This window comes from Mytilus galloprovincialis, chromosome 3, assembly GCF_965363235.1.
Source record: "Mytilus galloprovincialis chromosome 3, xbMytGall1.hap1.1, whole genome shotgun sequence".
NCBI lineage: Eukaryota > Metazoa > Mollusca > Bivalvia > Mytilida > Mytilidae > Mytilus > Mytilus galloprovincialis.
In genome coordinates this window covers 52,224,460-52,242,318 of record NC_134840.1, presented here as the reverse complement: position 1 = coordinate 52,242,318, position 17,859 = coordinate 52,224,460, and the positions used below count along the sequence as shown (strand labels likewise).

The 17,859-nt window shown below is 33.5% G+C and overlaps 1 protein-coding gene across 1 annotated transcript in view; it reads right to left on the bottom strand.

Annotated features, from left to right (window-relative positions):
- Positions 1 to 282: 282 nt before the first annotated feature.
- Positions 283 to 17,859, bottom strand: part of LOC143066471 (uncharacterized) — a 30,424-nt gene continuing 12,847 nt past the window's right edge. The window contains exons 2-7 of the mRNA XM_076239388.1: positions 14,752 to 14,860; positions 9,861 to 9,913; positions 5,106 to 5,147; positions 3,372 to 3,459; positions 2,423 to 2,472; positions 283 to 625 (exon numbers count right to left, since the gene is read on the bottom strand). Of these exons, the coding sequence (XP_076095503.1) occupies positions 294 to 625; positions 2,423 to 2,472; positions 3,372 to 3,439 (450 nt within the window). The 5' untranslated portion in view covers positions 3,440 to 3,459; positions 5,106 to 5,147; positions 9,861 to 9,913; positions 14,752 to 14,860 and the 3' untranslated portion in view covers positions 283 to 293. The remainder of the gene's footprint in view (positions 626 to 2,422; positions 2,473 to 3,371; positions 3,460 to 5,105; positions 5,148 to 9,860; positions 9,914 to 14,751; positions 14,861 to 17,859) is intronic.

Here is a 17,859-nt window from a genome sequence, read left to right as displayed (position 1 = left end):
AATGTCAGTAGATATAAGTCAAATTACCTCCTGTAGATAGATATTTTAAAAACAGACGAAAACACCATTCAAATAGAAAGCAGTTGTACATTCTAAAGCAAAAATGTCTTCTTGAGGAAGGAGTTTGTTCTTATTAAGAAAAAAAATGTATTCAAATATTGTATCTTCTCAATTTGTAATAAATTGGTCGAAAAATCAAAACCACAAAGTTGATGTAAATTAAGGTAGTAAATGTACATAATGTACAGGGGAAATAAAAAATATATAAATGTACTTCATTCACTGTGACACAGTTAAACTTTATCATCTTGGAATGTGGTAAATTGAGTTCCATATACCGAACTTGAGTAACTGTCCTTTATCTTCTTTTGGACTCCGGAAGGTCGAGGTAAACCCATTAGGTGAAGGTGATTGTAACCATATGTGTTATATTGGCCAAAGTTGTCCTCTGTTTCTATATCTGTTCTCTGTGGGAGAACTTGGGAGTCACGGATCACTGCATATGGATCTTCGTCCTCTTCGTTATCGCTGTCAAATTCATATTCGTCGACCTCTGTTCTCAATCTCTTTAACTGATAAGTACCATATATGTTGGTTTTACGTTCATTGGGTTTGTCTTTATCATCTATATCAAACAAAAATATTAGAATTTTGAATATGCTGACGATCGAATATCAAATACTTAATTTCTTTATAGACTGTACTTAATTGTATGTATGATACTTTACACGACATTTTATTTCGTAAACCAGGAATCAGTAAAGTTTATGACCCACCACCCCTAGCCCTACTCGTACATGTATGTTAGAATTTTACATGTTCTAAATGTGCAATGCACTTTTTTCATTTTACTTAACTTTTAAAAATATTTAATAACATATAACCACAAGCACTTGTCTCTGAATTTCCCCCTATATAACTTAATATAACATAAAATACTTAACTCGCATTTTTTTTGTCACCCGTCTCGAAAAGCCGTTATATTACAATTTCTCAGGGTTTTTTCTTCTTTCTTTTTATTTTGAAAGGAAAAATTATCTAATGGCAAGAGTTTTGAACATCAATTAATTTGAAGGCCTAAGAAGAAAACCCAACACATAATTGATTAATTAAATTAAAAATCCAGCTGATTTGAGTCAAATTGACCTCAAAATTTCTATACACACAAACAAGTCAATTCTGAAATATCTCAAAATGTTCGAAAAGAGCCCAAATGTTAACGTATATAGGGCATAATTTTTATATTTCTATTCAGACTTAATTCATTTTGTTAACCGTAAGTGAACCATTCTTTCAACTTACTGTTATAAATTCGTGGTTTCATTACATGTTCAATGCAAAATCAATTGAATTACACATAGTTTTAATAAAAGCTTACTGAAGGTCGTCAAGCGATAGGACACCAATTCATAAGGGCGTGACAAATTGTCACTAACATCTAATCAGCTGTTCCATTGTACAAAAGTTGCCGTGGGATAATGTTTGAACAGTGTAAATTACATTGTCATATTTTTATAAAAATGTCTTAGAACATCAAATGTCAATTTACTGTTTGAAAAAAGTGTTTTGTAACCGCTGAGAAAAAGTTGAGTGAAAGAGATGTACTAAAATGATTTTGAACGAGCGTCATAAAGTTTGGTTTAATATACAAACTTTGATCGCTTGAGCCTGACAATGTGCCTCCGACAGTCATTTTCCTCAATAAATGTCGTTTCAAAAAGTGAAATACCAAACTTAAGAAAATTTCAAAACGGAATTTTTTATGAAACGGAAATATCAAAAGCTCTAACACATGAATAATGTGACATGTAGAGTGAACGTCAACTTTACTGCAATTTAGCGACAGAAATGCCCAAAACAACATGTATAGGATAAAAAAAATTAGCATCACCAATGGACAACTGTCTATACAATATGACAAGCTCTAAATAAACAAGAGGACACTTTCTATGTCAAAGATTTTCTAGAAATAAAGTCAATTGTTTTCATAAACATCTTTAGAGAGACTTATGAAGTCAATTTGTTTTCAAAGCATCTTGTAATTTGTTATCACCATAGTTCAAGTTAAAATACAGAACAGCTCCCATCAAAATAAATTAACAATTGAACGTATTGTGCTAGTTATATTTTTCATAAAAGGGTTTAAGATAGTCATTTTAACAGAAAATAAATCCTTTCGGTCTTAAATTTAGCTGGTTACTCCCTTCTTCTAAATTGACCTTTAAATAATTCAATTGTTCTTATTATCTTCTTCAGATTTATGCGCCAAAGCCTTATGTTTTTTTTCCAAAACTTACAGCTTATTCCATCGCGACCGTACACGAATCTGATGCATTGAAACTTTTGTCATATGTTTATATAACAAACTTATGGATGGAATTATTAACGCTTTTGACAGGATAGCAAAATATATAAAACATACGTTTGCATATTTCTTTCAAAGCACTCTTTGTTCCAATCATCTGACTTTTACTGTAAAATATAATAATATTATGTTAATAATAGGTGTAAGATCACCAATTCAAAATCTGGTCAACCAAATTTTGCAATTTTCACAGCTTTCTCCAACATTTTCCTTATGTTGAACTTCATAGAAACCAGGTATATTCTAAATTGTACATGCATTACGCCTTTCTTCGTGTTTAACGTCTTTTAAGAGAGAACCGCCTTTCGGAAGACAAGTACTACAAAAATTAACCCCTGGTTTTCTGGAAATAATAAATTAGTATGCTCTGGATCGCATTTATCCTCATATTTGTATTACAAACCTATGGGCAAGGAAATGTTGGTCCTCAATGCTCTCCAACTTCGTACTTATTTTGGCCTCTTAAAAAAAAATATACGAGCGCAACTGATAAGTTTTTTGTAGTCGTAACGTGCGTCTGGCACAAACACAAAATTTCAATCCTGGTGTCTATGATGAGTTTATTCAAATTGCTCTAAATATATTTCTCTTTCACCAAAAGGTGAATTTCTGCAAATTTGTTGGTTATTTTAAATAAAGAATGATGTCAAAGGCACTATTTTATGTCACAGTAGGGCTACGTTTACATACTTGCTAAATTAGAGGGAGTAAACTGGTGGTCTGACATCTATAAATGATTTAAATTTATGAATATATGAAGTAAAATTTGTAAAATACGATGTCATATTCATGAAAAAGGTTTTACAGTTTACATAATTTAATGGTTTTAGAAACAATTTTCATATAGCTATCCTTTTCTTCATTTCATGATATTAAAATGAACAGTTGCACAGGAGTGTACTTTTCAATTCATGATCGATCACATTTTTAGCCAAAGAATGCTTACTAAAAATTGAACAATAATGGAATTGTTGTAAAATTAATTAAAAATTCTGAATATACATACCATTTGAAAGCAACAATCACTATTACAATGATGAGAGATAAGGCGGCAACCGAACTGCTAAGAATCATAGGCCATGTTTTTGACCTGCCTAAAATATTCAAAAAAATACAGTGGAATATAAAGAGGCTGTTAAAAATTGCATACATGCCATGGCTGATTGTACAAAGTTGATTAAACAGGGGCATGTTTATTGTTGCAGTCTTAGGATTAGGATATGTCCTTACACCATTTTTAAGACACATATCTTATTCCTAAGTAAGTTTATTTGACGTGTCACGATTCGGGATTTCCCCTAGGAACTGTACTAAGTTTTATTAGTTCATCTATTTAGGTGTCATAAGATATAATTTTTATATTTGTTATATTTGTTATATTTGTTATTCTCATAGGATTTTATCTAATGCTTTGTCCGCTTCTGTGTGTGTTACATTTTAATGTTGTGTCTTTGTTCTCTTATATTTGATACGTTTCCCTCAGTTTTAGTTTGTTACCCCGATTTAGTTTCTGTCCATGGATTTATGAGTTTTGAACAGCGGTATACTACTATTGCCTTTATTTATGACATATTTTATGATGCTTACTTTGTATCTCAAGACCTCTTTTTATTTGGACCATTGATATTAATGTTTTCAGAAGAACATGCTGTGAGGCATCTGTAAAGTCAGGATTCTTCCTTTTGTTCGTTTTTTTATAATGATTATACTTTCGTTTATTAATAATCGTAAAGCGGGTGTCAATACTAAAATATTTTAATCATATAAAAATAGGAAGATGTGGTATGACTTGCAATAAGTCAGTTCTGGACCCAAGAACCAAATGACGTAGAAGTTGACAACTAAAGGTTATCGTACGGCAAACATCTACTATGTATATGCATGAAAGGTGCACTATATTTGCCTTTGAACTCTGTTATGTATGTTAAAGTTAAGATGAACTATCAAATTAAAAAGTTGTTTATAATCACTATAATAAAACTGATAATACTTTTTAAAATTATTCTATCATAATGTTTAGAATACTATTACTATATCCACTATTTATTGTTATGCATTTTATCTTTATACATTTATATATATTTTTATTTTGCTATTTACTTATACTTCAACACTAAAAACATCAGTTATTCTGGTAAGATAAAGAAAAACTTCCCCTTATAAATCGTAACATATTCGAGGACAGCTTTGATAAATACGACTGAGATTGATCGGAAGAAAACTGACAAGTGAAACACTTAGTCCAAACTTGATTCCTGAGATTGTTGATGAAACTATTTCCAGGTCCCTGGACTTTTCGTATTCAGATTTAAGAAACTGTCAATATTTACTGAAACGCACTACACACATATTCAGCTTCACATTTCACATGATTTAGATTTAAAGTTGATAAACAGTTCATAGATGATTTTCGATTGGTGAATTCTTAATCAGTCTAATTGATAGTACTTTAAAACATAGTACCAACTTATACTTAAGCAGCTGCAAGGTTTAGGTAGATATAAAACCAGGTTCAATCCACCATTTTCTACATAAGAAAATGCCGTTACCAAGTCAAGAATATGACAGTTGTTATCTATTCGTTTGATGTGTTTGAGCTTTAGATTTTTGCCTTTGTTTGGAGACATTCCGTTTTGAAATTTCCTCGGAGTTCAGTATTTTTGTGATTATACTTTTTACATTTCAAGTATAACATAGGAAGTTCTATCCTTTAAATTTTCGTTTATGTTATTGTATATACCCGATTGTTGTTCATCTCGCTGGGGTGAAATGTCAGCATCATCTGAAAAAGATAAGAACATGCATTACAAACTTAGCTTATCACGAATTAATTACAGAGATCATTACAAATCCCTGATTATTTTCGTCGTCCTCCATGGCGTTATAACATCGAATCCCTGTGATGTGATTTAATTTTATTCAGTTTCTGATGCTTCTTTTGTTTAGTATTAATTGTTTTTGGCTTTTAACTATCTTTCAGTACTAGTAACTGCGAGTACCCTCAAATCGTGTAAATCGTGTAAAGTTAACGCAATTTTAATGCAGTTTTTTTTTATTAATTTTTAATGATTTCTTATTTTGTAGTATATCTCGTCTAACTAATGCTTTGATAAGTATTTAGTATGAAGATAAATTTTCTATTCTGTACTCGTACCCTGAAATACAAATTATTTATTTTGTGAAAATTAGTATATTTCATTTTACCTGTGTACGTTATATTATTTAACGGCAATGTATTTTTTATTCAATTAGGCAATTTCAATTGCTATTTTATAGTGTGTCTTATATGTGGTAATGTTGCACTACTGATTAAGATTAGGGTGAAAGTTGGCGCCTGATAAATCTTAAAAACCCGCTGCATTTGTTTGCACCTGTCCTAAGTCAGAAGCCTATTGTACAGTGGTTGTCGTTTGTTGATGTGGTTTATAAATATATTTCGTTTCGCGTTTCTCGGTTTTAATATTGATTAGACCGTTCGTTTTCCTGTTTGAATTGTTTTACACTAGTAATTTTTGGACTCGTTATAGCTTCCCGTTCGGTTTTAGCCAGGGGCCGTGTCAATGAAAGTATCCGAAGACATGAAACAAAGCTATCTTAGGACAGTCCTAACTACGATGGTCCTACGACCATCCTAACTTGTTTATTTAATCAATAAAATATGTAGTGAATGAAATCAAATAGATTTTGAACCATTTCTTTATATATTTTTTTAGGAGGGGGGGGGGGGGGGGGGTCTTATTTGTTATGAAACAAAAATACACAAAATAAAGGTTTTTATATATACTAATAAAACCATAATATAAACTGTTAAAATGAGAGAATAAAATTCTTTAAACGATTAAATTGATTGAAACTTTTTAGAGGCTATCGTCGTGCTGCAATTTTACTATATAAACTAGTTTTGTACGTAGGTCCACTCGATTTCAATTCGAATACTGAATCAACATGAGCAAGAAAAGATCTCCAAATTTTTCCGAAATCGAAATACAAATTATGCTGGCCGAAGTGGAAAAACATAAGGGAATGCTATTCAGCAAGCTGTCAAATGTTGCGACAAATAACATTAAGAAGAAGACATGGGATAGTATCTGTACAAAGATGAATTCTTCAAATACCCACCACCAAAGAACAGTTGAAGAAATTCGAAAGAAATGGACAACATACATGAGCAACACAAAAAAGAAATTGTCACACAATAGACGTGAGGCAAGAAAGACAGGCGGAGGTTCTCCCTCAGAAAAAATTTCCTCCATGGAAGATTAGGTGGTAGGAATTATTGGAGACACGCCTATAGATGGAATAGACGGAGGAATAGATACAACCTCTTTCACAGAAACGTCGATGGATTTGTCGATGCCGTCATGTTCATCTTCAAGAAGAAGCTCCTACTCTTCAGCAGATGAATCAGGTAATTTGTTTATTTTCTTATAGTTCTTGGGTAAAACAGAGCGAAAAAAAGGGGGGAGGAGGTGGCGACATGATTGGTTCGACATGCATATCTTTGCACTTTTTCCGCTCGTAATATGCTTGTAATGTGTGCCACTGATTGTGATCATCAATTGTGATCTTTTCAATATTTGAAATATATCAAATAACCATCTGTTTTGGATTCAACTATTTGATAATCCACCGGAAAAAAGAGACGTGGGTGTATATAGACCACAACATTACACTCACACGCGCGCACTCCTACACACACACCAACACACACACAGTAATCGCCAAAATATGTCAATCAACGTTTAATTTATTCTTTTCGTGCACTTTGTCGACTCAAAAGAGTGTCATTATGAATTAACTTAATGTTTAACTTTCTATTTCAGAACCATCAATCAGCGGTGCTACTATATAATAGAGCTACCCCTACCAGAAATATTATCACCACTGCATCGACCATGGAAGATAGTAGTTCTAAGCAGCTGGTTCAAATAGAGAAAGGAAGGCTGAATATTGAAAAAGAAAGACTTCAGGTAGAAAAGGATTCAGGTAGAAAAGGATTCACTGAGACTGAAAGAAGAAAAGATGGGACTGCTGAAAGAGAGACTTACCGTTGCAAGGAAAGACTTCGCGTATAAAAAGATAAGCTATCTTTTGACCGCCAACGCCTTCAGCTGGAACAAGCCAAAGAACAGTTGCGTTTGGCCCAACTTGGTATCAGTTTGCAGATTCCCGAAAACTCAGATCGAGCCAGTGATCACGAGTGATAAATAGCTTTTTCTATCATATTGATAAAATATTCTTTTTGTCATAGTTCAATATTCAATACTCATATAGTTATCATTTCAGTAGACAATTTACCTTATTTCCTTTGACAACTATAAGTATACAATGATAATTTCCATTGAAAACTATAAGTTTACAATGATAATCGCTATACTGGTTTGTGTCGCTCAATCTTCGCTTTTCTATTTTGTGTTTTGTATACTGTTATTTGTCTTGGACATTTTCTTTTTTTTTTTTCGTTTTTGCCATGTCTTTTGCAGTTTGTTTTCGACTTGTGAGTTTGAGTGTCCCTAAAGAATACCTTTTCTTTCTTTTAAACCTACAACTTGTTAATTCCTTTGTACCACCAAATGAAATGTTATTAATTGGTTATATGTCTGTGAGATAGTCGTCAATGTTTCAGAATACAATAATAAATGCAATGAACAACCCATAAAAAAGAAAGATAAATTTGTTTTTATTAATTGTTGAATCTGTTATTTATCAATCTAGTACGAATAACTGCACCGTCGTTTTGATTACCAACATATTGCTGCCCACCAATGTTTCCTTGATCTCTTGGATTATCGTTTCCTGGAGGCAACGGAATTCTATTGTTAATACACATGTTGTGTAGAACAACAACAGCTACAATAATGTCACAACATTTGACTGGGCTGTACAACAATGTTCCTGCAGTGGTATCGATGCATCGGAACCGAGATTTCAACACACCAAAACTTCTTTCAACAGCACATCTTGTTCTCATATGGCAAGCGTTGTAACGTTGGTCCTGTCTAGTTGTTGGGTTTATGACTGGTGTTAGGAGCCAAGGCCGAAGTGGATATCCACTGTCCCCAAGAAGCCATCCATCGCTTATGTACCCGTTTTCAAACATTTCACAAAGCCTTGAATTGCGCAATGCAAATGAGTCATGTTTACTACCAGGCCACTTTGCTACTATGTTTAAAAACTTCAAGTTTGAGTCACAAACTCCCATTACATTAAGCGAGTGGTAGTTTTTTCGGTTTACGTACAACTGTTCATCAACAGCTGGACTTTTGATTCCCACATGAGTTCCATCAACAGCACCAATAACATTTGGAAAATTCGAAATGTCAAAAAACCTTGCTTTATCGCTTGTAGAGATGCTGGATCTGTGGGCATCGAAATGTATTGATTGCATACATTTTTAAAGCATTGGGTGACGTCACGTGTAATAGTAGAAACACTAGCTCTAGAAATACGATGAACATCAGCATTCACTAGTTGAAAGCTCCCAGTCGCATAAAAGCTTAGGGCTACCATTAATTGTAATGACACAGGAAATGCATGGGACCTTTTAGTCGGCCTAGCGAGCTGATTCTGGAACATTCCACAAAGTTCTAGAATCATTGGTCTTGAAAGTCTATATTTACCTACAATATCAGCATCGTCCAAATAGTCTAATGGATTGTCTCTGTCCCTAAACACTCTGTTTCGGCGAATATTATTCTCTCGTCGTCTTACATGAACATACACAGCGGCCATATTTGTTGTTTTATTTCAACTTAGGATATCATAACTTTTAGGACTATCCTAAGACCATCATAAGACACCTATTCGTATATCCTAGCTTTAGGACCAAATTTAGGACATATCTTAACTTAGGAGACTTTCGTTAACCTGACTTAGGACTAAGACGTGTCCTAAGACCATCCTAAGACACGTCCTAGTCCTAAGACCGCTTCGTTGAAACGGCCCCTGGGGTCCGTGAAGAAGGTCGTACTTTGACCTAAAATTGTTTACGTTTTACACTTTGTGATTTAGATGGAGAGTTGTCTTATTTGCATTCATACCACATCTTCTTATTTCTATTTACTGTGTGTTGTAATGTTCTGAACTGAGAAGAAAGTGCCATTTGGAAATTAACGAAGAATAATGTAGTTAAAAGTCCTCATGGCCTCTCTCTCCCATAGCTATTACTTCGCATCTGGAGTTATGTTTGGTTTACAATATTTAGTTGTTATCAGTCCCTGTCCTTTACTGAAAATGAAAGAAAATCGAATTCCGTATTTCATTTCCAGTTTCGACGTAATCGATGTATTTAGCATGAATGATAGATAACTACAAGTATCTCTCTATAGAAATAATGAAAAGTCGTAGATTCCGATCAACAAGAAAACCTGCACCTGATGCAAAGAATATTTTTTGATGTTGCATTAGAATAAAGAAATCAGAAAAATATTGTGACAGTCGCCCTGAAGAAGGGCCTCTCAAAGAAAGGGGTGAGACATAACTCAAGTTGACTTACTTCCACCATCAGTCGTTGGCCCTTGTTTAGTACAACCGATTTGATGATCGCATCTGTAAGAAGAAGAAAACACAACGCATAAAATTAGCAGAATAATTTGAGTTAAATGTATTTCATTAGTTTGGTGGTTGCTTTAGGTCCATTTATTTTACAAATAAAATTATTAAGATTAAGGAGAATAGCTAATAAAGTATGAACAAAAACATTTTTTCACCTCCGGCATTTTGTTAGGCAGAATATTCATCTACGTCCTGGCTAGATTAAAGTTATGAGGCTATGACATTTAAATCTATAGAATCCTCCTGGCCCGTCTCAAAAATCAAAACGTGGTCCAATATTTAGACTAATGCAGTATAATAACCACACGGGTGTCATTCGGTTTATCGAGAGAAATGATCGTGAAAGAATATCTAACGGCGGTCAAGTATTGAGAGACGATCGTGAAAGTTCTGGTAACGGATCGTGAAAGACATTTAATGTAAATTCTAGTTCAGAATCTTTGAAAAAATTGCTTAATTTTCAAAACGCGGAACAAATCCGAACAAAAAATTATGTCTGTCAAAATGGTTTAACTTCCTCAACACAACTGTGAAATAAGATAAAGAAAATATCCAGTACTTTATGAAAAAACACAAAAGGCGCAATGCATGTCTATGAAATTAATTACAAATAACATGCTTTTTGTACCAATAATGGACAAATTTCAGTTTATCATGATATATTTGAAACTTAATCTTTGGTGTATCTGATAGTATAGTAAAATTAAAGTATGTTCTTCCCTTAAAAGCATTAATTTGTATATGAAAACCTTGAATTTGTTGAATTTCCATCAAAATTGATCGTGAAAGATCAAGCAACGCATTATTTTGATCGTGAAAGATAATGCGTGACCGTCACCAGAGTTAATACTAGTAGTAAGAAATCAGTTTCTCTATTATCATTTGATAAACCTGCAACTGGTTGAAGCCTGTATCTATTTTGATAAGGATGACCATTAAAGCTATTATTTTTTTCTATTCAACACTTTACATCGAAAGTTAAAAAACAACAACAAATACGTGTCTAAATAAGTGTGAAAGATTCAGCTCTGAGAATCGGTCAAGTGCAATATAGGCAGACCGATACTATTTAGCCAATGATATGGATATCCAACGTTTAAACCAAAATGATATCCAGCAAACAAAAAATTACAGCAAAGCAGCATCTTTCATGAGTAATTTGAGATTGAACGATAACCAACATTTTGTGCAACAGTACTTTCTTTAGTTCTTGATATACAACGCAGATGTGGATTGCTTTGACTATATACTACATACTATAGAATACCAGAGCGCAAATCCTGTAATGTCTCGTCTACTTTACTTATCATAGTATATTTGTTGAACGTCTATAATATCAAGGGTTTTATTATAAGTGTCAAATGCGCTTAAGATTGTCAATGGTTCATAAAAAGAGTTCAAGGTCAGATGAACCATGCCATACAGATCTCTACAAATATCCCGTACACCAAATAAATGTGTTCCGATCCTTACAGTGCCTTAGAAACTGACAAATGTAAAAGTTATGCTTGGACAATTAATTCGGAACATAAGGTCAAAAGTATATGAACCCTGACCGACAGCCAGACATAGACATCTTACTATCATTTAATATATCAAATACAATTGACGTCATAATGGTCATATATGAAACATGCAGACAAACATGTACATGAAATACCTTGGCGCTATATAGCATACAGGTATATATCCAAAAGACTACACAACATAAAACGAACATTGCCGAATGATGCATGATAATGAGCTCTATGTTATTTGAAACCTTGCAGAAGTCGAAAATGTACAACTTACAATCATAACAACAGACAGTTATCCTAAAGCTTAACGAATCCGCGATACGGACTTGACCACAAAACTGAATCTTCAGGTAGCAATACACAGGAAAAAAACTTAAAATTGACACTCATTAATTTTAAACACCCTCTTTCCCCTCCTGTCTAACAAATAAAGCTTTCTATGTGTGTTATGCATGTATATATTTATAGAAAGAAAATCTTCCATAGATTTGATTTCTAATGGTCATAATGGTAAAATATAATCCCTTTTGGGTATAACCATGGCAACAATCTGCATTTCTTAGATACAAAATATAGCAAAAAAGGGGGTTGAACTGTCACAAAAGTCTCCAAAATTTGGTCTAAAGAAAAATTTCAATCAATTACAGTGACACCTTTCCTGAATCCATAGGTTTATATCTATCAAGTGGTCCACAAAAAAAAATCATATGCATTTCTACTCGTTTTTCCATAAAATTGAATTTGAAATGCTTAAACCTATTGAGGATGTTGACCTATCTAGCTTTTCTCAATACCAATAACAAACATTAATTATTATATAGTTGAAGAAAAATTTGAACGTCTTCGTAGCATCAGATCCTTCACGATCCTTTTCACGATCTTCAAAAATGCGGTACGTGATCTTTCACGATCCGAAAAATCAATTTTTGTGTAAATAGTTCTTTATTGATTAAGTTTCAGATTATGTTTATACAAAATAACTATGAGAACCGTTTGATTAATTCAAATAGAATGCCCTTATTTGGATAAAAGTAGTTTTTCTAGTCGAATTTGAGAAAAAATCATGTTTGTTTACATTTTTTATGTCATTAAAATGTCGAGAAGCAATCTGCCTTTTGTTGTTTTGTAATAACTATGTACTTTTAAAACTAGATATTCTCACATACTGATCATAATGTTGAACCATTTTGACAGACAATTTTATTTTGTCGTAAATTTGTCTGTGTAATTAATTAAATTAGAATATTGATTGACCTTTCATATGTCTTCTCGATTAAATGTCTTTCACGATCCGTTACCAGAACTTTCACGATCTTCTCTCAATACTTGACCGCCGTTAGATATTCTTTCACGATCATTTCTCTCGATAAACCGAATGACACCCGTGAACCAGGTAACATCGGACAAGCTTTAGGATAATCCTCGTTCAAATTTCGAGGGCTTTTCCTCTATATTAATTCGTAGGATCTTTTTATGACCGTAAGACAGGCAAAGTGTATTTATCCGAATAAAATTATTTGAAGTCTTTGGTTATCGAAAAAAAAATAGTTTGACCAACTTATATGACCTGAAATAATATAAAATTAATGTCAAATTTTAAATTTGATTTTCCCATTTCAGAGTTTCTCTCAACGTGTTAGAATCATGATGTGTCGTTATGCCGGCGTCATACATTAGCGTATATACCGGCGTGCACAAAACGTACAGAGAAAATTGACAAGTCGGTATACGCTAGTAGCACGCTAGAAGAACGCTAAGCAATCGTAAGACGCGCGTAGCATAAGTTTGAAGTACGTCGAAATACAAAGGTATACGCTTCGTTGACGCTTCAACTCGAGGACATTTTTATGCAGCATTAAAATTTCATCCAGCCCAAGCGTGTGTCTAGCGTATACCTGTACTTTACACGCACGTAATATATACGCTACAAGCGCGTTGAAAACGCTACAGATAAGTTTGAGACACGTTTAGGGCACGTTGTATACGCTTCAAGATCGTTCGACTTTAACTAAAACGTATGCAGGTGTGTTTGTAACAAAGAATTAATTTTCAAAAGAACACTAATTGTTCTGCCAAAATTATTTTCTATTTAAATTTAATAAAATAAGTTTAATCTTGTATAGGTCAATATGGCGCACTACCTCAAAGCAAAGATAGTCGCCTTCAAAGTAATATATTTATTTTATTTTCTTAAATGGACTTTTTTCTTAAATTAAATTACTTATAATATAATGAACTAATTCCAAAAAGTTAGTTACCATGGCGTAGTTACCAGTTGGTAAGCCGTCCACTTAAACATATAACCGTAACCTTTAATGTGCATGCAGTTTGGTTTGAACACGACCTTATATAAAGAGGTAGATGTACAGATACGCGTTAGTGGACAATCATGACGTCACCAGTTTTTAAAATCTTATCATTTTTGAAATCAAGGTACATTAAGTGGGTGGTGTCACAGACTTAGATGCAGCTTTGCAAATCAACAATGGATTGTTAAAATATTATTTAAAATCCAAAAAAAAATCATTCATCTCTTTTATTTTTAGAAATATAACTGAATTAATTCTTTGAAAATAGATACATAATTGTAAAGAAAGCTCATCGGGGCCTATTATAGCTGACTATGCGGTATGGGCTTTGCTCATTGTTGAAGGCCGTACGGTGACCTATAGTTGTTAATGTCTGTGTCATTTTGGTCTTTTGTGGATAGTTGTCTCATTGGCAATCATACCACATCTTCTTTTTTATACATGAAAAGTTCTTTAATTTGTCTTAACCTTCTTGCTGTCGGAGAGACACATGTGTCCACACCGACTGATAAGGAGGGACACATATGTCTATGTTTTAATTAATGCAAGTTTCTCACCATTTTTGTTCTTCTTAAAAGACCGAAGATTAAACAGTGTAATATCTTTCTTCAATCACAACATGACGTCATATATAGAATGATGTCAATGTTGGACATGTAACGTCAAAATTGTCGAGCGGTCGTATTTTCTGGCACACGAAATGCATCCATGAAAACGTCTGGCCGCAAGAGGGTTAAATGATCAAATCCTAAATAACACTCCAATGCTAATCAATTGATGTGTAGTCGATGCATACATTTTTGTTTATTTTATTTGAAATAAAAATAAGATCCCGACAGTGAGTTTATTTTTTCATCCGTTGAAAAATTTATCTTAAACTGTCGTTTCCTTGTATAATTTATTATCTTTTTATTAACACATTTAGCAAAATACATTTGTGTGAAAAGCTGTTGCTATTAATGACCTAACGTGTTTTGCCTGCATGTGGATGTACTTCTTAACTCACATTTGATCATCCCTGCAACTACATTTGTAAGCACAGTGGAATCCGTAGTATGGCTGTGGACATTTAACACACGTTGTACCATTTATGGAAGTATATCCCGTGTCACAATCTTAAATACAAAATCATTTTATGAAACATTGATAAATATATACCCTTTCATTCCACTCTCATAAAAACGACATTTTGCCAGTCTATTTATACTATTAAATACTATTATATGATTTTCAACGTATACAGTGCAAATAAAATCAATTTGATCAAGCAAAGCTTTACGTGACGTTTTTGAATTTGTTAATTGAAACCAACGATGGCATGAATGTTCCTTCTGAGGTGCTCACCAAGTATAAATTGTTACTTTGTAGTTGATCCATCATTCACGATGGCTGCCAGTTTTGACTTCGTTTTATAGCATAGAACCCTATGGATAATTCATACAATGTTTTCTTTTTAAGAATCAATGAAAGGAATGAAACCAAACGTGGCATAAATGTTCTTCATAAGGTGCTGACCAAGTTTTGTTTCTTTGATGCCGATCCATTTTCGAAGATCGCTGCGAGTTTTGACTTCGTTAACCATACGACCATATGGACAATATATACAAATGTCTTCTTTTAGAGAATCGCTGAATGGAATGAAACCAAGCATGGACTGGATGTTCCTTATGAGATGCTGACCAAGTGTTGTTAGTGATAATTGACATTTTTCTATTATAAAAAAGGGACTGAGCCTAACCATTTGTGTTGATATGGAAAGTAGAGGAACATAGAATAAATGTGTAAATACTATGAAGCTATTCAATGTGTTCAAAGTATTTAATTTTCAGAGAACTAATTGTGTGAAAAAAGGGAGTTTGTACCGCAAGGAGCCGTATCACGAAATAATTGCCGGGGTATGCTTATTTACGGATAAAGTAATCTCACGTCGTACCGCAAAAATATATGTGAAAATGTCGCAGCTTCGAAACGAGACATCATACATATCCAAGTAAGCCATATGGACTGAGCAAAAGAAGAAAACGTTACCATAACCGCCTCAAGAGAAATAATAGCGAATATTGATCAAATAGATCCATTATCAAAGATTTCCTAATCGGGGAACTTCGTTTAACATAGGACGCTATGACCAATACATAAAAATGTCTTTTTCAGCATAACCACAGAATGCAATCAAGCCATCATGGCATGAATGTTCGTTTTAAGGTACTGACCAAGTGTCACTACTTTAATTTGAAAGATGACCGTGTATTTCAATTCGGGATGTAAGTCTTAAAATGAGGCGGAGATAGCTGTTCTTTAATTTCTAGTTTCGGGGGATGTATTAATGGATCCAAATCAGAAATGTTTGGATTGTTAATGGAAATAAAATCATCAATATATCTGAATGTGAAATTAATTACCTGGCTTCTTTTATTGTTTTTTTTTACAAGTGTTTTAAGGAACTCCGATTCTACGAAAATAAGAAGACGTTGGCAAGAAGAGGCGCACAGTTCGTTCCCATAGGAATTCAGAAATTTTTTTGAAAAAGTGTTCCTCCAAATTCAACAAAAATGTTGTCAATAAGAAACTCTAGCATACGGATCACTTGTTCCTCTGTGTAGCATGTTTTACCCTTTTGTTAATAATAACAACATATGCCGTATGGTATCACAAAGTAATAAACTTATAGCGTATGCTACCATTTTTATGTTGAAAAAATGTTCTTTTAGACGCTTCACTTGGGGAATGTTGGTATAAAGGGTTGAAAAATCAAAAGTTATGACAGAACTAATTTCAGAATAAGATTGAGATTTGAAATTATCCCGAAGTTCTTTAGCGTTTTATTTATAATCCACATATTTTAATACCTCTACGAGAGTAAGCAATTTCACAGTATTTCTGAAGACCCTCACTGCGGACAGAAATTATGTCAATCGAATAGACAATTCTCTAGTCGAAGGTGTAGGTGATTCGGCAATGTGGCCGTTGTTGGTATGGAATTTTGTGAAGCATATGTATCCAATACAAACAATGTTAATCCTTCGATTTGTTGTTCTATTTTATATTCATTGAAGTCATGTCATATGATATGTTTTTATATGTGGGACTACCTGATTGTTCATTTACAAGACACTCGTAGTAGTACGATTTACTGCAAAGACAATAGTTATTGTCCACAGGAATAACTAGATACTTATCGCGATGAGATGATAGACATTTCACAGCCTCTTTGTCTCTGAAAACGGTTCTTGGTCGATCATCCACACAGTTTTTAACTTAGGAATGGCCATGAATGCGAAGTTATTCAATATAACATCACGCATTGATGACGAACATTCAGGAGGCCTAGCGAAGCCTCGGAAAAGGAATTTGATATATATTTTTTTGTCTTTTATTTGAAAGAGATGCGAAATGAATAAATAAGTGCATACATTCAAGCAGATAATAACTGGGGAGTTCCGGAATCAAATTTGAGATATTCCAAAAAGGGTGCAATACGTGGTATGCGATACGTAGTATGCAATACAGGGTAGATGATACAGACTGGAGTAAATAACCTTTATTATTAGATATACAAAATTTCTGTATTTAGTACTGAAATATGATGACTATAGATCACAACATGGCATTTTTCATATCAGACCTTATTTGCCTAGCTAGGTCATGATATTAACATCCCGAGGAACCAACAGGCTCGATGGATGATTTTAACCATGGGCTGATATGAAAAAATTACATGTCATGTTCTTTTATCAAATACTTCAGCAGAAGACATACTAACAAAAAAAGTTTTTTCCTTTAACTTTAAAAAATTCAGTAATTGTATTTAAGGTCTTTCCTTTTCAAAAAAGGAAAGACCTTACTGTATTTCCTCTGATAATCTCTTTTCGCTAAACGTTGACAAAGTTAGCAGCCTTAACCGTAAGACGTGTCGTTTTTAAGTGCACACTTTGTATCGGTGTCTCAAATACCTATACGGAACTCGCCCTGTGAGTAGTAAAATTTTGTCGGTCCGGAGTCCCCCCGTTAAAACCTTGTTGTCATTTAACATCGCCGCGATATAGCCTTGCTGTGCTAATGCGGCGTAAAGCAACCAATAATCAATCGATCAATCATTCAAACACCGTAACCG